This window comes from Ascidiella aspersa, chromosome 1 (genome assembly GCF_963924565.1).
Source record: "Ascidiella aspersa chromosome 1, kaAscAspe10.2, whole genome shotgun sequence".
In the NCBI taxonomy this organism is placed as follows: Eukaryota; Metazoa; Chordata; class Ascidiacea; order Phlebobranchia; family Ascidiidae; genus Ascidiella; species Ascidiella aspersa.
The window spans coordinates 15877356-15903888 of record NC_139447.1 but is presented as its reverse complement, the minus strand read 5'-3'; the positions used below and the strand labels follow the sequence as shown (position 1 = coordinate 15903888).

At 33.3% G+C, this 26533-nt stretch overlaps 1 protein-coding gene across 4 annotated transcripts; it reads left to right on the top strand.

Moving 5' to 3' along the window:
• Positions 1–161: 161 nt before the first annotated feature.
• On the top strand, positions 162–26533 carry LOC146168038 (V-type proton ATPase 116 kDa subunit a 1-like). Of its 4 annotated transcripts, none has more exons than XM_083391869.1 (22): positions 162–4378; positions 5479–5557; positions 8304–8401; positions 8463–8591; positions 8997–9097; positions 9813–9939; positions 11545–11627; positions 11686–11779; positions 11885–11962; positions 13318–13452; positions 13644–13794; positions 13882–14021; positions 14197–14342; positions 14847–14955; positions 15018–15136; positions 15386–15515; positions 16171–16356; positions 16780–16842; positions 22055–22162; positions 22271–22388; positions 25992–26082; positions 26236–26533. In XM_083391869.1, the coding sequence occupies exons 1-22, from the start codon at positions 4262–4264 to the stop codon at positions 26408–26410; spliced, it is 2577 nt and encodes an 858-aa protein (XP_083247995.1). In that variant the 5' UTR covers positions 162–4261; the 3' UTR covers positions 26411–26533. The 4 variants fall into 4 exon arrangements, with proteins under 4 accessions (XP_083247995.1, XP_083247987.1, XP_083248012.1 ...); XM_083391861.1 differs by having other exon boundaries at positions 163–4378; positions 22028–22162; XM_083391886.1 differs by lacking the exon at positions 16780–16842 and having other exon boundaries at positions 163–4378.

The window sequence follows — 26533 nt, the reverse complement described above, 5'->3', positions numbered from 1 at the left end:
AGGCTTGCTATTAAATTTTAGGTTTAAGTTCGTGGGTTGATCCTCCTGCCATATTCGTATGCAGTGCGATCTCAAACCAAACCAAGTGTGTGTGGAGACCCGTGACGTGTGTTAATAATCTTAAGAAGTCACAAGACGTGGAACGTCACTGAAAAAGGCATGTTTTTATCGCGTGATTAAATTGCTTGAACCACACGTCTTTAGAAGTCAACCTATTTAAGATGCCTCTGTTTTCTACATGAGAAAGAATTGGTTGTGGACCGAAGTTTACAATTGAAAAAGTTCCTGGTTGGACATTTTGCTTGTCAAAGTCAGTAGTATGATATTACACTCTGGACCAGATTAAAGATTTACAAGATTAAATAGAATTGGTTTCTGGTCTCGAATCCTACCACTTTTTTGGCGCTCTTCTAAAATCTTACCACATTTTGTCTGGGGGGTTATATTACCATCAATTTGGGTTAGGGTGCGAATTTGGGTTTGAGTTGGTCAAGTATTAATTATTATTATATTCATTCTTTCATATTTATTTTCCAATTGTAATTTTATTTTTGACAACATACTTTTGTTACTGTAAAAAAAGTGGTAGGATTCTAGACCAACGCTAAAAATAGTCGTAGGACATTCTAAGCATTTAAGTACAGAAGTGTTGATTTGGCAGTTACTATAAATCAACACTTCTTAAGTGAGCACCTTTGGTAAATGAAGTTTCAAGCAGCAGGGGTTCTTACTCTGGGGGTGCACCTTACTATACACACAGTGTGTATATCAAAATAGTTTTGAGGAAAGGCACCAGGCCACTATTTTTACTACTTTTTCGCCATTTTCTGTAAAATTAACAAAAACACGAGTGTTAAAAAATGGCATGAGTTTCGATAAATTGTGTATAGGTATGGCTCAAAAAATTTGAAAACCCCTTATATTTTTGTCAAAAAACAAGTTTTTAGTGTAAATATAATATATTGTTTAATGTTATAAACCAGGGGTCGGCAACCTACGGCCCGGCCCACCGATGTAATTCATCAGGCCCGCCGCCTCTTAGTCGAATTAGACGCGAATCAATTTCACATACATTTTAAGTATTTTAACTGTGACGTAAGTTCGAAAATTCTTTGCGCTCCACGTGAATGATCATTCTACACCGGTTTGTTTGCGTTTTGATGAGCTGCCTTTTGTACTAGATCAGCGCTTCTTTACCGTTGCGCCGTGGAAGGCTGCCAAGTGCGTTGCGGAAAAACGGAATACGTATTCAATAATATTGGACATATATTTTTTTTTATTTTTTATTTTCGGCAATATAATAAAAACTTGCAAGACATTTAAAAGAAATGCCGGTATACCCAAAAAAATTGCGCTCGCCAGCTGTCCCCTGGCTTAAAAGGTTAACAAACACCGAGCTAGATTAACTTTAAATGTTATCGCGTTCCCTCGAAGTAGTTTTATTATACGTTTCATTAGTAGGCTTCCAAGGATGACGACATGTGAACTCGAATTTTAAACCAAACAAACGCTTTTTTCGCACTTTGCGTCAACACTTTACTATCTTCTTAAATATAATTAAACACGTTTTTAAGTGAAAAAAAAACCGACGCCCGCCTGATTCACAGTTGTTCTAACATGAAAATAACACAATTCTTAGTATAAATTTTGTGCGGCCCGCAAAGACCTTTCTAAGTTTGGTTTTGGCCCGCGACTAGAAAAAGGTTGCCGACCCCTGTTATAAACAGTTAGAAAAATAGACCAGTGTTATACCTTTTATAATGCATCAGACGTAACCATACTATCACAAAAATGGCACTGCTGGGCTAAATGAAAAGCCTAAATTTATATGATTTGTATACCTTTTACAGTATATGTCTTTTATTAAAGAAAAATAAATGGTCCTCTTAGGACACTGAAAACGTGGTGTTGTAAACAAGTCATTTTAAAAGGACTTGTCAAAAGTCCAAAGGCAAGTCTTTTTAAATAAATAACAAGTCAAGTCCCAGTCCATGTCATCAGTTGCTCAAGTCAAGTCATAATTAGTGCAAGTCAACTTTAAGTCACGTCCTTTTCATAAAAATAACATTAAACTATTACCATTTTTAAACTAGAACGAATATGAAACAAAAACTCAAATATTAAATAAGAAAAACGCAACATATAGCAAGCGATTTGTTTTATATGCAAACATTTGGATAAATAGCTTAATTTTATACAAAAATTACTTGAAGAAAACTCTTCATTTCACCAAAGTCATTTGTCCGAAAGACTCAAGTCAAGCCAAGTTATTTTGCCCAAATGACTTGAAGTCAAGTCAGGTCATTTGAAAACAGTGACTTAAGTGCACTGAAGTTCATTCATTGACATTGACAAATGTCCACCTTTTTTGCATTTATATTTGTTGCTTACATTTCCAACAAAAATATATTTTTAGCCAGGGTGTAAATTAAATTAAATAACATTTTGGCCACAGCATCCGGTTTAAAGCTAGGTTATAAATTGTTATTACATGTAAAATTTCATTTTGCATTGTACCCCTTATATTTGTAGTTTCCGATTTTTGGGCAATGAAAGTGCTAACCTATTATTATACTAATTTGTATATCCTTCAAATAAAGAGAAAGAAATGCTGCAGCACGATGGTTATCTTATTGCACCCGCTAAAGTAATTTATCAGCAAAACCTATCCTATGCTTCATAAAAAACAAAGCAGGCGCAACCTTTGTGGTGATTTCTATTCAGATATTTCTGTTTTATTGTCATTTTTACCTAGTTCACAGTGAATTTTCCATCATGTATCAAAGATTAAAACATAAACTAGAAGGGATGTTCAAATTACATTTGTGGATTCTTCAGTTGAAATCCAAATTGGATTTGAATCCAATTCTGCCGTTTATAATGAAGATATATTACAGTTAATATGTTGTTAAATATAACTCAAACTAAATTTCTTGCTAAATTTTAACTGAATGATAATTTCCAAAAGCTGACTTAGAGTTTTTTCAATTTTTTGAACGATTTATGTGCATTGTTAAACGATTTTGACTTGAAATAATTTTGACCCAACTGTAAATTTTGACCTTTTTTACATCAAAAATATAATCGCCCTAATTATAAGGTAATAACAAAGGCCCTGCATACCCTGAAAGCTGAAACTATAAACAATTTAAGTTATGCCAACTTTTAACATTAATCCAAAGCAAAAGCTTTTAAGTGCAACCAACACAAAACAAATTGTCATTTAGTTATTTAAAAATAATCGATGTGACTTACGTAATAAAAAATTGCAAGCAATTAAGAAATATGGGTGTGCCACAAAAATTTTTCGCTTGCTTTACTGGCAATGTCTTCAGGTATGCTACGACTTTGTCAGCATTTTAACTTGAACGCTGTTATATGTAAGTATTTTGTATAAATATCGTGTAATAAGTATTGTATTAGACAGACATTGGTTAGACCAGTGGTTTCCAACCTGGGTGCATTTCTAATGCCCAAGGGAGTGCGATAAATGCCCAAGGGAGTGCGACACAATGTTGTCTCTACATTGTACACTGTTGATATTTTGATTTATGTTACTTCACAGTTAACCACTTAGCGAAAATACTGTACTTATAAGTTTTCTGCAAAATAGTTATATTTTATGAAAAAGTTGAGAACTTCTGGCTTGGACCATTTATGTTTTGGGAACAAAGTAGTTCGCACTATAATGTTGTCCTTAAAAAAATGCGTGTTGGCTATTTGTTATGACCAAATTACGAGAGATGGACCGCATTGGTTCAGTAATATTATATAGAAGCATTGATGTCTTTCAAAGGACAGTTACGTTTTGTTGGTGATATTGACAAGTAACCGTTTTGCACTGACTATAAAATCCCCTAGAATTTTAAAAGTTTAGTGCCTATGTGATTAATATCCCCCCTTTTGAAAAAAAGAATAAACTGTTTGGTAAAAAAAAGTATTTTATTGTCTGCCGGATATTCCTTATATATATGAAAGTGTTTCAGGTTAAAATGAGTAAAAAAGTTAAATACGTAAAACCAGGGGTTCACTATTCAGGATTCGTTATTTTAGATTCAAAACCTGAAATTCTAAAATCCCCTAAGTTTAAACTTGATAGAGGCAAAGTACCAGATCAGCAAGCAACCAGAATCTCAGTCACTAACTTACATTTTATATATTAGCTTTTTATGACTTTGAACATATTTAATTACTACAACTTTGTGAACTTGAAAGGTTGCTGCATATTTATATGGAAGTAAGGTGTGTCTGACACAATAAAATGGGCAACTTATTTCGCTCCGAAGAAATGTGTTTGACACAACTTTATTTGCAAAGTGAAGCAGCATTTGCCTGTGTCAGCGAGCTGGGTGAACTTGGGATGGCTCAATTTCGTGACGTAAGCTAAATTTTTAATTTTTGCTATTTATCTTTTTTTTGCAATTTTTTGCTATTTAAGGTAATTTTTAATTTTTTAAGATGCATGATGGTTGTAGCCTTCATGGTTTGTCTTAGGCAAGTTAACATGTAACTTCCTTTATATATTTGCACCGGTTTCCTGCTTCTGTGCTAAGTAACTTTATTTGATTAGGAAGTATATCATAAATCTTACCTGCTCAGTGTTCATCTACTGATATCCACAATATCCAATTGACAATCAAATTTATACCAAAAACTAATTCAAACTTTCACATTATAGCAATTCAAAAGCGTCAAGATGGGGTGCAGTCTATTTTTTTTAACAGCAGGAAAACTACAGCCATGCAATTTTTGACCTCCTGGTCAACACTACTTAAAATGTGATATTTTATTAACTATAAAAGTTAGGCATATATCATGAAAGAAAACACCTAATAGTTGCTGATTTTCCACTCCCTTGGCACATGCACACTAGGGTTGTTCAACTTTAATAATTTAATAAAGTTAAACATACAAAAGTTTCTCACATGGTTATAACCTTAAAATAGGATAAACAAAAAATTGTTAAATTATTTCATGTTTTCTCTAACTAGTTGTACCATTTTATTCTTCTATGATGGTAATACCTCCAGCTATTTAAATATTTTTAACAGCTTGACTTATCTACTATTCATTAGGATTGATGTTATTGCTCAGTTATTTCAAAATATACAAAGCATATTTCATTACTTGACCTGGAGTTAGCAGGCTTGATCTACTAGTTCATTGCAATGATGAACAATTAAGATAATAATCTCCTCCTGATCTTGTATTAAGTTTTGTTTTTTGAGAACGATTTGTCTTCACTTTTTTTTCTTATGATTTAAATAAATAATAATAATGATGAATATAACTTTACATCCCTTACAAATGTGAAACACAAACTTATTTCATCTAAATTCCGCAAACAACAGTCGAACCACAACGTTGCTGCCTTTTTATATTTTTTAGTTTATCTATACAGTTAAAAAGTGGTATTTTAAAACTTTTATTTGTAAAATGATTTTCACTCTAATTCATTTTAAATGTGTTTATATTTAGCTCAATTCTGATGTAAATGCATTTCAAAGAAAATTTGTCAACGAGGTTAGAAGATGTGATGAGATGGAAAGAAAGCTACGTAAGAACTACATTTTTTTTGAATAAAAATACAAAATTGCCTATTTAAACATAGTTTAGGATCTGACTGATAAATTTTTCTTGATGAAAAAAGTCAAATCACTGATTTTGTGATATTATGGTGCCTGATTTCTTCTGTATGCAAATGTCACCTTATGATCGGATTTTTGTAAGAGGTTTTGAGTTAGCGCTAAGTTTTGTCAGAACCCTAATTGATATAGTTCAAACATCTTACGCACAGCAGACAGACACGACTAAACGCGTTTTTAGCGATATAGCGCGTGCAATACTTTTTTACCATGTCTGAAGATGCTTTTTGATAGAAACCATTAGTTTTTTACGTGTTTTTGTAGGTTTTATATTAGGAATGTTATTTTAAAAGGTTAAGCAGGTTATTTTTTTTAATTCCAATAAAAATATATTCCTGGAAAGGTCGAAAAGCCTTTTAATTCGTATCTTTCTTTCCCATGTATGATTTTACCAGCTTGACTATAGTTTAAAAAACAAATTTGAAGACACCCTTGAGTACTTTTAAAACTTATCTTCATGTCTTAATAAAGTGTGAAAAAGTACATGGAAAGAAAACTCTCTTTACCTTTTTTTCACAAATAGAGTATACCCACTACTTGTGTTGTCGTATAAACTGCTGGTTACTAGGGATGCTCAAAGTAGAATATCGAATCCTTGGATTCGAATATTCTGCCATTTATTTCGGGTAATTGGAACCGATATAATTTAATGTTTTACCGAAACGCGTGTGGTAAGTTGGCCTGTCGCCGCGGCGACCAATTTATAGTGCTTGCTTTAAATGTAACCTCGTAGTGCAGTGTCAGCGTTTTTTCGGGCGACCAATTACGTTCGTCTAATAATTAAGTGTCAATCAAGCGTTATTGGGCGAGCGGCTAACGTGTAATGTCAGGTGTGGAGTTCGCAATTTCCCTAAATGCGTTAAGTTGCAAAAGTAACATAGCATTGCAAAACGTGCTGGCCGTCCACAAAATGCGCTATGGGGTTACTTAAGGTCAACTTTAGGCCAATATTCAGGGAAGTTATGCAGTTATGCACAACATAATTGTCAAGAATTCGTTATGTCAATAATAACTTTGTATTCTTTGCAGTACATCATTTGACTGCATAACAGATCATGTTAGTCAAAAAAGAAGCAATAAGACTTAACAATGCTTTCAAAATCAGGACCGAATTGCTTAAGCTTCTGTGTGGAGTGTTGCATTTTCTCACTATTGGCAAAAATATAAGTTTTGGACACAACCTGGACAGTTGACATATTACAGTTTACAGAACGGCTTCAGATGACAGTTATTAAGAATGTTAAACATATGAGAGAGTTTTTTAATTATAATGTACACATGTTAGAAAATTGTTTGGGCGATTTATTGCTGTGATTGTGGGCCCTGTAGGGTAGATTAAGATTAATCCCTTCCCCAAACAAAATCGAGGTTAAATAATTTAATAAAAATATACTAGGATTCGCTATTCTGGATTCGTTATTCTAGATTCGAAACCTATTATTCTAGAATACCTTGGGATTCTACTTTGAACATCCCTACTGGTTACGTTTCCAAATACATATTTCTTCCAAAGTTTCAATGTTATTTGCCTTCGACTAAATTATATAGTGTATAGCTTTGACCAGTTGAAGTTTCGTGCGCTTTGTCGGTGGGGATTGGACAGAGTCGCTTTCAGGCACGACGCGACAAGTCAACAGACAGACATGTTTTGTCGCGTCGTGTCTGAGGTCCGGTGGGGATCCAGCCTAAATGTCGCTGGGTAGAGCAAAAAACATGTGATTTAATGCCATTCTTTAGAAATGGCAGTGTAGAATTTTATCCAATCTAAAATAAACACATTGTAGCCTAGAGTTGACCTGGGGTAACCCACTGAAAGATGATATATTATATAAGGCCAATTCCTAACTATACAAGGCGCAGCGCTATTTTAATGAGTGGTTAGTGTTAAAGCAGTGCTCCACAATCTTTGGCAAACTAAACAAGCTAAAAAATATGCCACATTAAAAAAATGCCGCTGAAATGTCAATAACACATGGGCAATTATCCAAGGCAGTCCTTAGCAAATGAGCGTTTTCTAATTAAATTAAAAGCATTTAAACACATCAAATATTTGACGGATAGCTTTTCCTTTTTTATGACTCTTTTAAAATATCTTAAGTTGTCAAAGTACTGGAAATTGTACCCCCATTTGATAGAGGATTAAAAGGTCATTGACTCTTGAAAACAAACATAACACTTGTTTTTGCTATTTTATTGTTTTTAATGATATGATGTGAACCAAGCCATCATAAATTAGAACCCAAATCCAATATATTACAAAGATATTTTGTCGCTTCAAAAGTCTCCCTTTCTAATTTGGTATAAAGATTGAAAAACATTATTGTACAGTGGTTTTAAAAAAAGTTGTAAATATTAAGGAAAGTTCGATTGTTCCATACATTCAAAAGTACCTGTCTCAGTGTATAATTTTTGTGTTACCTTTGACAAAAAAACAAAGCCTCCAGTTAACAGCGCACATACCTATCATGGTCTTCTGGCATGCCAACTGCTTAAGTAACTGCAAAAGTTTACAGACCTTGTTTTGTTGTGTTTAAGTAAATAAAAATAAAGAATATCTAGTATACTATACATTGTAAACACTTTTGTTACCTTTGTATTATATTGTGTCACATTAAAATATATTGTGCTGCAATAAAAAACACCAATTATACTTCACAGGATTTTTGGAAAGGGAATTAAAAAAAGATAACATTCCTATTGATGATAGTGGTGAAAATCCTATTGCTCCGTTACCAAAGGAAATGTTTGAACTTGAGGTAATGAATGAAAAAGGTTTTTATTAACAGTTGGTTTAATGAAATCAAATTATATTTTAAGTCGAAGTTTGATCGACTTGAGATTGACATGAAAGAAGTTCTGACCAATCAGGATGCTTTAAAAAGAAACTTTCTGGAATTAACTGAACTGAAGCATATCTTAAGAAAGACTCAAAACTTTTTTGAAGAGGTGAAATTATTGTTATAACTGAATTCATAAACACATTTTGAGGATGTCCAGGATTATCAGGATAGTTTTACATTGCATGTTTAATAACAATATTAATTATAAGGTATTATGCTGTTGTTTTCTCTAGTGATATTATTTATTAAACTTAAGTGTGCAATTACCAAAACTTTTTAAAGATGTGTTGGAAATCTTAAACATGACTTTTAAGACAAATTATTTGTAATAAGTAACCTAAAAAAAGTGTTTAAAAATTGTAAAAGCCTATAGTCTTATCAACAATTAAACAATGTAATTATATACATACCTGGAAGCTGCATCTTAATTGTTCAAAGTACTAATTTACCTGCTGAAAAATACTATTATTAGTATAAATAAGATTTCAAAGTTACCATTTCTTGTTTCTAGGCTGCAATGTTTCATGAGCAACAGGAGTTTGCCCTTTCTGTTGAGGACGAAAGCACACAATCTCTATTGGAATCTGCTCGTTCACCTTTTAACAAATTGCGGTATATAAGCAAGTTGTCAAACTTGTGCATTGTTATAAAGCTAATTCATTAAACACTATCCAGGAATTGGATTTAATTTAGGCCCTAAAATAACTCATTTATCAGGTTGTAGCAAATTAAGACTTTTATAGTTTGAAGAATGCACCAGGCCATATTTAGAAAAATAGTTAAGAGTTATTTTAGGATTTTTGTATGGGCATGTCTGAAAATCAGTATGTAAAAACGGAAAGAGTTAATTTACAAAAATGAGAATATTTAATGATATATTCATGCAATTGCACATCTTTTAAAGCAGTGCACAACCTGCGACCATGTATGTGCTTAGTAAATCACGATTGTTGGCGGCCATATGTTGATACAAACTTTTTTTTCATACTGAAACAGTCAAAGAGTACACAGGTTTTTTATATTGTAGGCAAGACATGTGCTTCCTACAGTTGTTATCTTTGGATTCGCTGTTATTATTGAGATGTAATACGTTGTGTACCCCTAATCTTTAGAGTGGAAGTTTTCTTAAAATTTTCAGGCAAAAACATAATACTTTGTTTAAGAACTTAAAATCACCTAATGTTACCAAGTTAAGCTACAAAAGAAACAAATTAAAAACACTTGCGGATGTCTTGATATTATCCCATTCTGCTGTACATACTACAGTTTGTGCTGCCTGTAAATTTAAATCTTTTACTGCAGTTTTAAACAGAATGTATTTACTCAGGTTTGTCGCTGGTGTTGTTGCACGGGAGCAAATACCAGCATTTGAAAGAGTTCTCTGGAGAGCTTGCCGTGGAAATGTGTTTCTTCGCTACACAGAAATTGAAACTGATCTGGAGGATCCCCAGACAGTCAGTTAAAGTTGTTTTCTGTATAACCATTAATTGTTGGTCAGCATAAAATATTGGTAATGGTAGATATTAGCCAATGGTATGTTGGGGGTACTTTCAGTTGAGTTAGGGATTTTGTCTAAACATTAGGAGTGCTTTAACTAATTAGAAAAATATAACAACTGCATCTTTGTTTCATGATTAAAAGTAAAAAAAAACAGAGAAAGCAGCTTACCTTTAATTGGTGATTCCTAAAATTTGCCCCAGGAGAACACCAAAAACACAGCAAAAGTTGGCAAGGTTTATTATTTACAGTTTCTGAAATTTTACAGTTTAATTTACTCCTCCTTATTAAGTTAATTTACACAAAAAAATTTAAGTATAACAGTATTAGGTATAACAAAATTAAAATTGATGAGTTTATTATTAAATAACAATCTATAATGGTAAAGTAGGTATGTAAAACCGTTATGGTATCATGGTTTTTTCTCAACTTGCTCCCACCTAAGCATATCTAGCTCAGTTTTAGAGCGATGGTCCCAGTTAGGCCATGAGTTTGAACCTCAGTGCATGCTATTTTTTCTGGCCTGGCCTTGCTTGCATTAAAATCCGGATTTAATTGACTGATTCATTCTCCTGAAGGCACCCGGTTAGGATTGTTTAGATTTTGAATTTTTTTCAAATGTTACAGTTGCTGATGTTTCTCCCATGCTAGCCTCATAAGTTTTATAAAACATTGCATACTGCTTCCTGATGTAAGATATAAGCCCTTTGCATTTTTTTCATTGAAGTACCCGCCAATTTACATGGTTTGCTTAATAAGCTTTTGTATTTTAGTTTGGCATAAATCAGTTTGAATACCTTTTTGCTTACTTTTCAAGAATTTAAAGCGAAATTTATAAAAATATAATGTGCAAATTTCATTTTTAAAGTCCAAAACATGGGGAAAAGTTTGAAAACAAAACCTAAAAACTATCTGTAAACGAATAAATTAACTTATACATTTTTTATGATTGAAGGCCATGAAGGGATGCTATATCTTGTTTTTTTTTTATCAAGAGTAAAAAATAAACTCTTTGTGATGTTTCAACAGTAATTCGTTCAGGATGTATCTTACATAATAACAAAGTGTCTCCAGCAACATGACTAAAATTAGAATAACATCAATGTCATACTATAACACAGAGTAAGACTTCAATAGGACTACTACTGAATAGTCATAATATCATCCAAATCGGAATAAGACCTACCGGTAACCCTGTCAGAATAAGACCAAAACGACTAGAAAAAATTATTTTAACCTTGCCCCAAATTGTAATCCACTCCTAACCCCAAACATGGGCATCTCAAACCAGTCCCCAGTTATCCAATTCCTTCTTCCTAAAGTTTTAGGTGATATTTAGGCGCATTATGTCTTGTTTTGATGAGTTAAGAAGCTATTCAGACAGGGTTAGGTCTTATTCCATTGTAGATAGTGTTGTGCTTTTGGCTTTATTATATTGTTGGTCTTACTACTATGGAATTTTAGATAATTTTGTTTAGCAATGTTGCTTTATAGGTGATTGTGTGTTCTCTAAAAAGGGCAAGATAAATATAAAGTTTAAATATTGGTTTTGTGTATTTCAGGGAGACACTGTTTGTAAGAATGTTTTCATTATCTTCTTTCAAGGAGAACAGCTTAAATCAAGGGTCAAAAAGATATGTGAAGGGTAAGATAACTTTGTTTAAATAATAAATACTTTTTCTTATGTTTATCTGTTTTGCCAGGTTCCGGGCTACACTCTACCCTTGCCCAGAAACTCCACAGGAGAGGCGTGAAATTGCAATTGGAGTCATGACACGTATTGAAGATCTCCAGACTGTTAGTATCATGTTACTACCTTGATTTTGTATCAATTATAATTTGATAGTGTGCAGTATTGGTTCCCTAAAATTAAATAATATCTAACTATTTTATCATTTTCAGGTTTTGAACCAAACTGATGACCACCGTCGTCTGGTTTTGTCGCAAGTAGCTAGAAGTATAAGGGTGTGGTTTATTAAGGTAACATTTTAATTGAATTCACTATTTCTGTTGGTATGTAGTCAATTCTCCTGTTTAGTATTAAATTACCTTTAAAACCACAGCTTCCATTGGCATGTGCAACTTTAAACATTAAAAAAATAGATTTAAAAATTTGAGCACTTCAACTAAGAAGTAAGTGCTAGAGCAGAGGTTCCCAACGTGGGCGGTTCCGCCCCATTGTGGGCGTTGGCGAGTTACAAGGGGGCGTTTTTGGTCTTTTTCTCATTTGGGGGGCACTGAACCCACATAAGGGGGCGTTACATGAAAGTACGGATGGCAAAATTTTATAAAAAATTCACATAAAAATTGTAACAAACAGCACTTTCCTGAACAATGTTACGTAATAATTGGCTTTCTTATGTAAAGTTGTTGGTTGCTGTTGCGTTTCACCGTTTTTGGCAAAATGTTTGTACATTTAAAGCAGGGGTCGCCAACCTACGGCCCACGGGCCTGATTCGGCCAGCCGCGGCCCTTTGACAACTAGACACAAGTCCCATAAAAATACTTTTTGACTATTGTACTATAGTACAGGCGAAAAAATTTTCGCGCTTAACCGTTGCGCTGTGGATGGCTGCCAAGTGCGTCGCGGACAAACGGAAAACACATTCAAAAATATTACACATATAATTTTTTACATTTTCTTTGGCAATGTAATAATAAAACTAGCAGGAAATTTAAAACATATGCCGGTACACCCCCAAAAAATCGCGCTCGCTTTGCTCACCAGGTGCGCCCGGACTTAAAATAAGGTTTTTGCGTTTCCTCAAAGTAGCTTTATTACACTTTTCATTAGTAGTATGGATGAAAAAACGCGGCCCACAGACACCTTTCTGAGTTTGGTTGGCGACTAGAAAAGGTTGCCGACCCCTGATTAAAATTCTTGGTGCAGAAAGTTCAAATTTTCCTGGCAATGACATAACCTGGTGAAATAATGTATCTATAAATTCCTATAGTGAATGTATGTTAGACACCCTAAAATATGACTGACAGCTTATCGAAACGAAAGTGAAGTCAATATGATGTTAGACAACGATTAATATAATACTTTACTGTAAAACTAGATGAGGGGGAGATATGAAATAATATTGAGCCCAATGGGCCACTAGTGTAAAAAAGGTTGGGAAACACTGTGCTAGAGTAATTAACCAAGAGTGGAACACAAAACTTTCAAGTTACTAAAGATTACAAGTAAAGTACTTTTAATCTTATTTACTTTTTGTACCATTTTTGTTTTTTTTACACTTTACAGCCGACAGATTGCTGTTATTCATCCTAAAACACAGTTGATTTGTTATGGTTTATTTAGAACTCTTATAAATTTTATTTATGTAAAGGTAAGGAAAATCAAGGCAATTTACCACACACTGAATCTATTTAATGTTAATATTGCTGACAAATGCCTGATTGCTGAATGCTGGTGCCCAGTTATTGATCTTGACAAAATTCAGTTGGCTTTACGCCGTGGAACAGTAAGTGCTTAAGATTATCTATTGTTAGTATATATTTGTAGAACTGTAGGCAAACTGTTTGTTAGGGGACAAAATTTAGTTGGTTTTTAAAGTAACCAGGAAACTAATTTTATGCTAATTGAAAGTTGCTTTTACCTGTTGTGCATCTAATCTAGCGGAGTGTGCCATAATGAAGTTATTACTATTGTCAGGAATTAAGTGGATCTTCTGTTCCTTCAATTTTACAAAAAATGACAACTGACCGGCCTCCACCCACATATAATAGAACTGACATGTACACATCTGCCTTTCAAACTTTGATTGATGCTTTTGGCGTGGCTAATTACCAGGAAGTAAATCCAGGTACATGATAAAAAACACATTTACTGTAATTATTTAAAACTACATTTAACATCTAACTGAACATAATATTTACTTTGGTTTGTTTAGCACCTTACACCATTATCACTTTCCCGTTTCTGTTTGCCATGATGTTTGGGGATGTTGGTCATGGCCTATTAATGACTCTTTTTGCCATGTATATGGTCAGAAATCAGAGAAGGTTTATGGCTGAAAAATCAAATAATGAAGTAAATATTATGTTTTGTAATTTTTTGGTTTTATGTATGTGTTTAGTTTCATGTTGCAAGACGTTGTTTTGGTTGTGTATGTATAACAACTGCCTTAGTTTGTTTGAAACATTTAAACAATAAAATTTGAGTACAGTATAATATTGTGGATTTTAACTGAATATGTATTTCTCAGATTTGGTTAATGATGTTTGGTGGGCGTTTTCTGGTGCTGCTTATGGGAATATTTTCAATATATACAGGATTTTTGTATAACGATTGTTTTTCCCGATCAATCAACGTATTTGGATCAAGTTGGAATGTGTCAGCAATGAATTTGACGTACGTGTTGACACCTTTTTTAATTAGTCCTAGGTCTTGTTTGAACCATGAAAAAGGGTTGTGCTGATTCACTTTATCAATGTTTGGGATAAGAAGTTATACGTTTACTTATATGAATAATGTCCGATGCAATAGTGTACCACATGGCTAGTGTAGTTTTTGGGGTTTTTCTTGTTAAAATAGTAGTTAGGTTTTTAGAACACCTAATATCTTCTAGCATAAGCCCATATCTGAATATCCGTCTGTCCACTTATGTCAAGTTATAAAACAAATGGCAACAACTAAATATAACCAATAACTTAATCTGATGATAAATAACATGAAAAAAACAAAAACAAGGCCAGCTTTTTAAAATTAATGTAAAGGTATTTATTGCACATCACAATGGCTATTTTTACAAAAATATAAAATAGTTGTCACACTTTGTTTTCAGTTTATAATTTAGAACACACTAATTTACAACCTTTTTTGCAGGCAATATTAAAATGGTATTCTTGTCTATAGGAACAGCACCTTAGCCGAATACACAGAAATAATGATTGATCCCAAAAAGGAAGGTGTATCACGTGGTCCAGGTGGATGGGGTTCACCATATCCATACGGAATGGATCCTGTAAGTACCAATAATTTGTAAACTTTAGTTTTCTTGTCATTTAATAAAATATATTTTTCTAGATTTGGCAGTCCGCATTTAACAAAATTTCGTTTCAAAACAGTTACAAAATGAAAGGTGCTATTATTATGGGATTTGCACATATGGTGTTTGGGCTGATTTTGTCTCTTTTTAACCACTTGTAAGTTGGATTTGGTTGTTTAAAACGATTATTACAGCTTTAAATAATTCCCAATAATTATTCGTATTTTTAATTTCTATAACTTGTGTAAAAAATCTTAAACATGCATATGAAAAATGTGTATTTGCGTAATAAATTTTTTAAGCATTTCTAATTTAATTGATCATTTTGTAATATTTTGTTTGGTTAAAATTGATCTGCATCATATGTTTTTTAAATGTGTTTGGCAAAATGTTTTGTATGTTCAAGACATTTTAAAGACAGAATGACACTTTACTGCGAGTGGCTTCCCAAGATGATATTTTTGTGGTGCATGGTCGGGTATTTATGCATCATCGTATTCTGCAAATGGATAACTTGGCCATCGAGTGAATCAAATGTAAGTGGATAGTAAAACTCGTTTGTTAGCAACAGTGTTCACAATACTTTAAAAACTAAATATTTACAAATTTAGTCTATATTAGAAACATATTTGAGTTATTTAGCACTTTAGCTTTGTTTTTTGCCCCTGGTTAAATGCATTTAGTAACTTTTGTTTTATAAAAACTGCACAATACACAACTTTCTGCACAAAATCCTAAACCAAAGTATTAATGGCATTCACATTTATAGTTGGCTTACCTCGAGGTTGAACACTTTTTTCAACGAACATAAAATTTTAATATAACATTGATCTTATCATGAGTTTCAACTTCATTTATGGGAGGTTAAAAAATATTATTTTTTTATTGCATGAGCATTAAAGTAAATCTGTTTATGGTAATTGCCAATTTGGTACATCAAGTTAAATTTAAAACCAATCCACCAAATTTTAATAGTTATGTAGTTGGAGGTTTTAGTTAGAAGTAGTAGGAATATCAAAGCCCATATAGAAGTAGGTAACATTGTGAACGTTTTCGATTATTATTATTTATTTATTTATTGCAAGTTAGTGATTTACCATCCCTGTCTTGTATCATGCAAAGCTCTTTAGACGGGTGAAACATTTTTACCAGCAGTAAAGCTTTTTAACATATTTTATTGTTTTCTTTCAGAGTGCACCTGGTCTTCTAATTGGTTTAATCAACATGTTCATGTTCTCACATCCAGAAGAGGCGATTTGGTACCCAGGGCAGGCTGTTGTTGAGAATCTCATCGTGGCTATAGCAGTCATATGTGTGCCTTGGATGCTTCTGGCAAGGCCTATCATTCTGCGACGACAACATAGGCAATCCAGACAGGTATTTTAAAGTCAACTAACCATTATTATTTGATAATATTCTGTTTATTACATAAATTTCCATTTTGTGTACAGTTGGATTTAGGTTTTCAATAGAAAGAGAGTGACCCAAATAATAGATAAAAGATTCATTCTTTTATTAGCAAACGTTTCGACAAGTGCTTTTGCCATCATCAGTGCGGTCACTTGTCGAAACGTTTGCTAATAAAAGAATGAATCTTTTATCTGTTATTTGGGCCACTCTCTTTCTATTGAAGATTATGATCAGATCCGTGTTTAGTGTTCCTGGATTTAGGTTAATTGGCAAAATGGTATACATTTGCATACTTCATTCTGGTATAGTTTAATTTTATTCAAGTTATCATTGTGTCTTCAGAATAATATTATGCTATGCTATGCTAAGATTAATGTAAATATATTTTAGCTAATAGTCGAAGTTGATCCGGTGTACAACACTGACAGTGTCTTGCCGTTTAGGCGACGAGGGGTATGTGGTTTAATTATAATTTTTATGTGTGGTTTTGGGAATGTTTTTTGGTAAATTTATTTTGTAACCTAAATTTGTCATGATTTATTTTTTCCTTTGTTTTGTTTGGAGTGGTGAGTGAGAGGTTGGTGTTCATTTACTTTGTTTAAAACACTTTTTTTAATTTATGTTTTTGTGAGCTCAAGGTGCATGGTTGTTAGACTCTAAATACTGGCATTATATATAAAAGGAACTGTATTGGTTGGCTGCCCCAAATTTATGGTTTTGAGAAAACACATTTTAATGTTTTTTGTTTTAAAACAGAATAATTTAATATATATTATTAAGTACTACACAGTAAAAGTAGAAGTACAAGTTAAATTTCTCATTGCCTATTTAAGGCATTGGTTATTCCATGTTAAAGTAGTACTGTATAGAGCGGCAACAGTTTTTCATAATTGAATCATTTCTGTTTTACGTTTGGTGAAGAAGTTACAACACTTTTCAACAACTTACTACTTACTTTTTTTTAACAATTCGGGCGGTTATTTCATAAAACGATCGTAAATTTATAAAAAAACAAACACAAAATCTTAAAACTGTCATAAATGGATGGACACAAAAACAACACTATTAAGAAACATGAAGTCACTGAAGTGGTTCTACTACAATTTTAAAAATAAAAAATAATTTTGGCATTACCGGACAACTGTTTTTGGTATTAGCGACGATATATATTATAGAGTTTTTCTAGCGCAAATCTTTTTTTAAATGACAGTTTGTTGTGACTGACAAATATTAATTTATGTCAACCGCATATCAACTCTACTCAGGGTATATATATATTTTATCATACTATACACACAATACACAGTGTTGACAGATAAGTCATGGGGAGCCATGCGGGGAAGGCAGCAGGTCATCTCCTAAAACTATATTTTTGCCAACTTGTACTATATATAAACGAAAATATTTCTGCACCTTTTTGCGCAAACCATTTTTACCTTTTTAGTAAGTTGTTGCTTGTTTTAAGTAATTTTTTAAAATTGCCACAACATGCCATGCACACTATGCATGATATGTTGCTCTGTATAAATTCTGGTGTGTATACAATACATAGTTGTTAAACGGCAAATCTACAAGTTGATTTACATGCATGGATGTACAAATAGAATCACTTGGTGTTCATATTTGACACTTACTTTCATCGTAAAGTCTTTTGTGATGCAATAGGCATAACTATACCTTTGGTGTGTTCTAGAATATGCTGACACACATGAGCGCTGTTGTATTTCTTGTATTGTTCGCTCAAAGAGTAAAATAGAATGGAAGTAACGATTAAATGAAACCAGCTTTTGTAGCTTGGATAATTGCCAATTTACATAGCACAGACCAATAGTAAACACCATAGGCAAAACAGTAAAGAAATGCAGTTCAATTAACGGATCACGTGACTGTGAAATGCGCACGCGATTACTGCCTTAAGGAAAGTACACAAGGCGGGACCACAACAATCACATTGTTAAACTAACAGTTAGCTAAAGAAATTTCGATTTCCAGTTTTACTTTGGGCATCTTTTTGTAATGCAGCTTGTATAATCTAAAACACTCTACAATTAAATTTTTAAGTAATAGTGAAAGCATGTGGGCTTTGTGTTTGAAGAGGTGGCGAAAGTATTGGTAAATCATGTCAAGGGGCTGCAACACCAAAATTTCAAGGGGGCACTACTACAATATATAACTTTAAATAGGTACTAGATGCAAACCCTACACATCATAAATGAAAAAGTCCGAAATTTCCTTTACAGACATGACATTGACAACCAAGTTAAGCTTAAGCCTTAACACTAAGGCAGAGGTACTAAACCTGAGGGGGGAATTCCATCCTAAGGTTTAAGGGAGAATTTCAAAATCTTATTTTTGTTGTTTTTATAGTCAGTATTTGTATTACCGGTGAAAAAACTATGTTTCTTTTTTTTTTTGGTTAACAATTTTGTTCGGTGCCATCTCTGCACTTTTACTCACATGTTATTTTACTTCACCGATACTTTTAGCTTAACTAAAACTTCATACAGCTGTGTGGTTAATGGTCTTGCAACTAGTTCAAACCATCTTGAAAGTTTTGCCCGAATTATCCATTACGGGCTAATATTTTGGCCCAATACACCATGTGACCTCGTAAATCACTGAACTGAAAATGTGCAAAACCATTGAATGTAACCGGTAAATACATTTTTGCTTATGCTTTCTATAGGTAATAGAATTAATGTTAAAAACACCGAGGTATAGACATAACATGATCATAAATTAAATTACTATTTTAAACCAAACAAATCAGATTTTTAGTTTACCCTGTCTTACACCGACATCTATGGTGGCCCATGACTGCCATCCTGTTTTTTTTTCAATTTGACAAAAAAAAAATAATAATTTAAAAAAAAAAAAAAAAAAAAAGAAAAAAAAAAAAAATTATTGAAAAAAAAAAAAAATTATTAAAAAAAAAAAAAAAAAAAATTAAATTTCGACGTGGCCCAGTACTGCCATTCCCATATAAAACGCATTACGGTCGGACCATCACTGCCAATCATAGAATACCAAGTTGACCGCGCAAAACCAACTTAAACCTGATAACAACCTGTCAAGGTTTTCATAAAGCCTGATTGAAAGATCGGCCAGGTTGCTTAAGTGATGCAGCCTATAAACGTTTTGACAAAATTTGAAACTTTCGACCTTTATGAATTTTTGAAGGAATATTAATAACTTATCCCCGAATAATTGGTGGTCGAGTCATATCTTATTTTGAAGAGTAGACTCGTAGCTATCACCCTATGTAAGTCACTTAGGGCACATTTTAATTTAAGGGCCGAATATTACTGAATATTAATATCATAAATATGAATATTTTTATGTTTTTTTTTTTTAAAAGTCTGATTGCTGGCTAAGTTAGGTTGCTTTGAGTAATGTGTAAAAATTTCTAATCGATATCTTGTTTACTCTGCCAACTTCCCTTTGGTGAATCCCACCAGAAGGCCTAAAAGACTAAGTGGCAAACCTCCCTGCGCTGGCTTGGAACTGAACAGCACACAATAGAAGGTATTCTATGATTGGCAGTGACGGTCCGACCGTAATGCATTTTATATGGGAATGGCAGTCCTGGGCCACGTCGAAATTTTCAATAATTTTTTTTTTTTTTTTTTTTTTTTGTAATAATTTTTTTTTTTTTTTTATTTATTTTTTTTTTTCAATAATTTTTTTTTTTTTTTTTCAATAATTTTTTTTTTTTTTTATTTTTATATTTTTTTTAATTTTTTTTTTTTTTTTTTTAATTTTTTTTTTTTTTGTTAAATTAAAAAAAAAACAGGATGGCAGTCATGGGCCACCATAGACATCTGATATTAACGCGGACAGCAAACAGCGAAAAACATCAGCACCGCCCCTAAATCGTCGTTTTCAGCGAGAAAAAGGCGGAGACCGCTTGATTTATCGGTATTAATTGTCGAACACGCACTTGCTGATCAGCCAACCCGAACGAATAACGAAAGGGAAGAGAAAAACCATCTAGCGTTTACGGTCGACCAAAAAAAAAAGAAAAACGGTGTTTTGCGTTTGATTTTAGTTTCGCATTAGCTTAAGACGCGTGGCCTAATTACATTAAAAACTAAAACATTGCCGCTTAGGACGGCGAGTAAAACCCTGACAAAAAACGATAATTTCACTTACAAAAAGGGGGGGTCCGAACCCCAACCCCAACTCCCCCCCCCCCCCCCCCCCCCTGGATACGCCACTGACTAAAGTGTACAGTTCCTTATAATTGCGTCACAATGTGCTGTGTGCTCTGTTATATCCTGTCATGGTATCTATTGTTGTCATTAAAAACATTCAGCTATGTTTACTACTAATAAGTTCGAATTAATATAGCGAATCAAAAGCCTATAATTTTACAGACGTGTACTCAATTTTGTATGAACATATTGAAAGGTACAGATGCTGTTAATTTTCTTAGGGGCAATTGAATTTTGTATCCAAGGGAAGAGAAAGTTTAGGAAAACCACTGCACTAAGAGGACTTAATCTCAAAAACAGGTTCTTTCCAACAGAAAAAAAACAGGATAAACAATCCAAAGCTGCCTATGCCACTTTCAGAAACCCTATGCATCTTGTTACACAAGTGCATAACATTGCTGTTTGAAGTACATTCCTACATAGACTGGATCCAGTTGGGCCTTGCTCCCTGAGAACTATATTTTAAGACAGCCTTTACTGTATAAACACCAAAAAGTTACACATTTTTTAATGAATTTATTCACCCCAGCCATAAACTCTACTAAGTTCAATTTCTGTTTAATGCGGTTATGTTTGCCCATTAGTTGCCTTGAAAATCAACAGCTTTTATCAAATTAGTTGTTTTATGATGTAAGTTTGTGACATAATCTCTGAAAAAAAATAGTGAAGTATTATGCTATTAAAACATTTTCAACTCTTCGCTAAAAACTGACTAAATTCACTACAAACTAACTTAGTACGTCATATATATTAATTTATTGTATGTGTCTTGGGCACTTAGAGCTCTGAGGACTGGTGATCTCAGGCTGGGTATAAATAAAGTAATAATAAACCCTGGACTACATTGTTGTCTTATTTGTATTACAGGTAGAATTTTTTTCATTACAAAAAAATAGTCTTGTAAGATTAAACATTTAATATGTAGGGAATATCCCACAGACAATAAAATGTCAGTAATTCTTTCCTGCTTTCAATCTGAGTAATCTTTAGACTGTTTATAAAAAAACAGAAATTATTTCTCTAGATCAGGGTTTTTTAAACATGGGTACATGTACCCCGCTGCATGTAGAATAAATTGTATGTACATGAATTTCTTGGATTAGACCTTAAATCAATTTCCTGTTTTATATAGGGTTTCACTAAAACGTTGTTAACCTGTCCATACACAACATTATTATTTATAGAGCTTGCCATGAGCTTGTTTCTGCACTTCTATTAAGTTTTTTTGTTTTTTTTCTTTTAGCTTAAGAGTTATCTTAGCTAGTGGGTAATCTCTACACTTACAATAGTAAAGTTAAGTATGTCCCAAACTTTATCTGGGTTGAAGAGTCTATACTTGGTTTCTCAAAATGTTGTACCCACTGGCTTCATTGGGTGTGATGATTTTCCTGTACTCATATATCAATTTGTTTTTAATTCCCAAGAGAGGAAATTATGCTGCTCTCCCACAGGCAGCTGATGATACATCTGATGAAGCTTCCATCATTCATCACGATGAGTTGACTTCGTCCACTCAGATAGATGATCAGGACCCCCATGTGGAATTGAAAAATGAAGAGGTTTATTTGGCATGCATTACTATTTTTATCGTTTTATATAAAAATGTGCATGAAATAGTTCTACAACATTACAACATTTTGTGTATAAACATAATTTTTATATTACAGTTCGAAATGGGAGAGCTGATGATCCATCAGATAATCCACACAATTGAATATTGTCTAAGTTGTATTTCTCACACTGCGTCTTACTTGAGGCTGTGGGCTCTAAGTTTGGCTCACGCAGGTTTGTACAGTTGAGCTTATAGTTACAAAGTTATTGTATTTAATCTAAAAGAGACAATTAGTATTAAGCTAATCCTACGATCTTCAATAAACAAATTAAAATTGTAACCCGGTTTCAAGTTACCCCGGCAGTATACTATTTTAACCAAAGGGTTTGCTTGTAGACCATTTTGATGATAAACAAGAAAATTTAACCTAAGAAACCCCAGAAACGGAATGCAACAGACAAAGTTTCCCAGATGTTTGTTTAGGGGAGCCGTAAATTGTTTAGGTTTAATTCAGTGCTCCGCAACCTTTTTCCACTTGCGGCACACCAACAGATCTAACACAATTCGGCGGCACACCTACGAAGTATATGTCGATCGAAAATAGGGAACATCTGCAAATATCCTAGACAGCCAAGGAAAAATGAGCGATTTATAATGAAACGCGCCGAAGGCTCCAAAAATTTTACGTATCATATTCCTTTATCTCTCGAAATTTCTGAAACTGGTAGAAGTCCTGAAAAATGTTGCAATAGTTGATTGTAGAACAGAGGGCTTTTAATAGCATTTGGAAAATGAAACCTGACATTGGTGCTTTGAACCCTTTAGCCTAATTTAATTTTGAAAACAGCTCCCAAGACTAATAATACAATCACAAAATGCCAATAAAGTATTTAGGCTACAATGATTTTAGGCCTTAATCGTTGCCCAAAAAGAAGCTTTCCGAGGGGCTAGATCACATCAAACACATGTGTGTGTGTCTTTTATTGAATGATTTTAGGGGTTTCAAGCATATGGTTAATCTTGTTTTCCACTTTGGTGTAAAGTTTGAAAACAATTGTTGTATAGAGCAGTGCTTCTTAAACTTTTTTAGTTTTGTTCACCCCTAGCATCTATCTCCAGATTTCATTCACCCTTGTCTCATGATATGATAAAACTATCTTGTCTGTATATGACAGCACAAAATTACTTAAGTTGTTTCGATTTTTATTAAATCAACTTAAGTTAAGTTTTACCATTGCAAATCTACAATTTTTGAAGTCCAGAAATATAAATACAAAAGCACAACACACAATCACCAAACTTTTGTACTCATACACTCAGTGCAAACCAACTTCACTATTACAATAAGCACAAAAAACACCAAAAAACAACAGTTCAGTAGTTGATTTACTGCAGAGCTATCATCCATTTCTGACGGTTCACCCTTATTCACGCCTTTTGGTTGGTTCACCAGGCTGCAAAAAAATTATTAACCCTGGGTTGAACCATTCACCTGTTTAAGAAACACTGGTATATAAAGACAAAAAAACAAACACTAGCAACTGGAGCAATTGTTGTATATTTATACTACTAGTAGTTAAATCACTTAAATAACTATTTTGATTTTTGATTTCCGACTATAGAAGGTAACGTAGGTTTTAAAACAATTTTAAAAATGATGGCATGTTCATGAAATTACACCTGGGTTATAAGGTCGAAATACCTGCCTTAATAAGATATTCATTTTCGCGTAATTGATTATTATTAAAACTAGTTACTTGGAAAACGCAATGAAAGACACACACAAACATATGTGTTTAATAACATCTGTGATCTAGCCCCTCGGAAGTTGCTTTATGACCAACGATTACGGCTTCCTTATCAATAGTTGGAAAACGCAAGTAACACACCTCCAGAAACGTCGCGGCACACCGGTTGCGTAGCACTGGTTTTATCCACCTCTAGCAAAAATATGCACCTGAAATACAGTTTAATCCGCGCAAAGCTAAAAAAATCCACATAAAAGAGATATAATGCTGGAGATAACGGCATTCCAGACATGCCTTGAGTTTATGACCGTTGGGCCGAATACATTTGCTTTAAACGGAGAGAAACATAGTAAACTAGACGGGGGTGCGGTTGTTGTATATTTTGTCAGGGGGTATATTTTCGGGGCTTAGTGTTTATTTTTATTTTGTTTAAATTTTTTTTTTTAAATTGATTTTTTTTTTTTTTTTTAATTTTTTTTTTTCAATTTTTTTTTTTAATTTTTTTTATTTTTTTTATTTTATACTTTTTATTTTTTCATATTTTGTATTTTGTATTGTGTATTTTATATTATATATTTCATATTTTGTTTTTTATTTTCCTTAATTTGTTTCTGCAAGTAAAAACAGAAATGAGCCATAAACTTCCCCACTTTGATGCGAGAATGATCGAAACATATATTTGATAAATAAAATTTACGTAGATAATGCGTATGACCATTTTATTACATTTTGGTCAGATAGCATGTTTAAAAAGCCAATATTTTCATTTTCTCTAAATGATTTAACGTCTATGGTTTGCTATACATTTTCCAACTTTTACTGGGTAAATTTTTACCATGCCTTGGTCTGAGCAATCACTGTTGAAACAGACTTTAAATCTGTAGTTTTGAGCAATATGCAAACACGTTTATGTGCCTAATAAGCCACGTTTTATATTGAAAGTTTTGCCAATTTAAATCCAACAAACGCAAGATTTATTTATTTATGACGTTATGTTATGACGTAGCTTTGTAACGTCGTCGTTAAGAATGCGTTAAACTTAAGCCTTTTGTTGTTGCGGCCCTTGTATAATTATATTTGTTTAGGCCTGGTGTTGATATGTTTGAATGGTGCAACAATTACAACAGGTCCTAACAGAGATGTGTCCACTGCCTCAAGGATTCGCATTTAAATTTGCGGTGGTAAAATATTTTGTGTTGTAAGAGCAATATGTTTTTTTAACTTAGAGAGGCCTCAAAGGCAAGTCGCATGCGCCTAGTTTTACTAGGCAAGCCACTTCGAACAAAAACGTTGCACGCGCAGGATAATAAGGCACAGCAGGGATGCCAGCAGCCGCCTCATCGCGACGCGAGCTGAATAAAGCAAGTGAATGAAAGCATTCTGTATTGAAGTTTTTCTGCCGCTAGATAGTAGTATTTCTGCCGCTAGATAGTAGTTTTTTCTGCCGCTAGATAGTAGTATAGCTGTTATGAACTAAAACGATGACGTAACACTGTTGTTTTTTGTCCCCCAATTGGAGGTGCCTAGGGGTGCAGCCTCGTAAACCTCTACATAGCACCTTCATACCACTCTACGCCATGTCTGAAAATTTGAAAGTTCTACGATGTTCACTTTTTCTATAATGCTCTGGACAAAAATCGGTCTGAAACATGCCATAGCAAACCATAGCAAACCATATGAAACCAAAAAAAAACAACGACAAAAACAAGATATGTCCCGAAAATTGAATTTCGGCCCATATAATAACGGCAAAAACAAGATATGTCCCGAAAATAAATTTTCGGCCCATATAAATAGCGGCAAAAACAAGATATGTCCCGAAAATAAATTTTCGGCCCATATAATAATAAAGAACTTCACGCGAAGCGCGTTCAGCGTAAAATAATATTTGGGGTGGGGGTATGTCTTGGTTCCTTCTCCAAACAAAACTCAGTATACACTTTTGCAATGGGGATATTTATTGATAAAAAAATCTTTGGCAAATTCAATCTTGTGACCATATATCAGCTTGGGGGAAAAACAAACTAAAACAATTTGTTTAAAAAAAACACTCGAACAAAAACTAATTATGTAAGTTTATTTAAACAGAACTGTCCGAAGTCTTGTGGAGCATGATTATGCACATCGGACTTTCAATGCAAGGAGTTCTTGGTGCTGTCATGACTTTTGTTGTTTTCTGGTAATTAAAAGTTTATTATTATTTCATTGTTAGTAAATTTTATCTTTTTATTAATTTAGTTTTGTTCACAAAATTTTAGATTTTGAAAATTATGTGTAAACAGATATTAAATCTACATTCGAAATTAAATCTGTCTGAAATATTGTGCTTTAGGGCATTTGCTGGTCTCACAATCGGAATTTTACTTGTGATGGAAGGACTTTCTGCATTTCTGCATGCTATTCGTTTGCACTGGGTCGAGTTTCAGAGCAAGTTCTACAAAGGAGAGGGTTACATGTTTGCCCCCTTTTCTTTTGAGCTTATTGTGGAAGGGAAAGTAGAAGAGTAGCTTGCTTTTTAAGTATGGTGGCCTTGTTAATAGTGGTGTATGCAGATTTTTGTAGCAATTTAAGATGTTTGGTGATTTTTGAGCTTTGTGGACTTTTGTATATTAAAGACACTGATTCCGCTA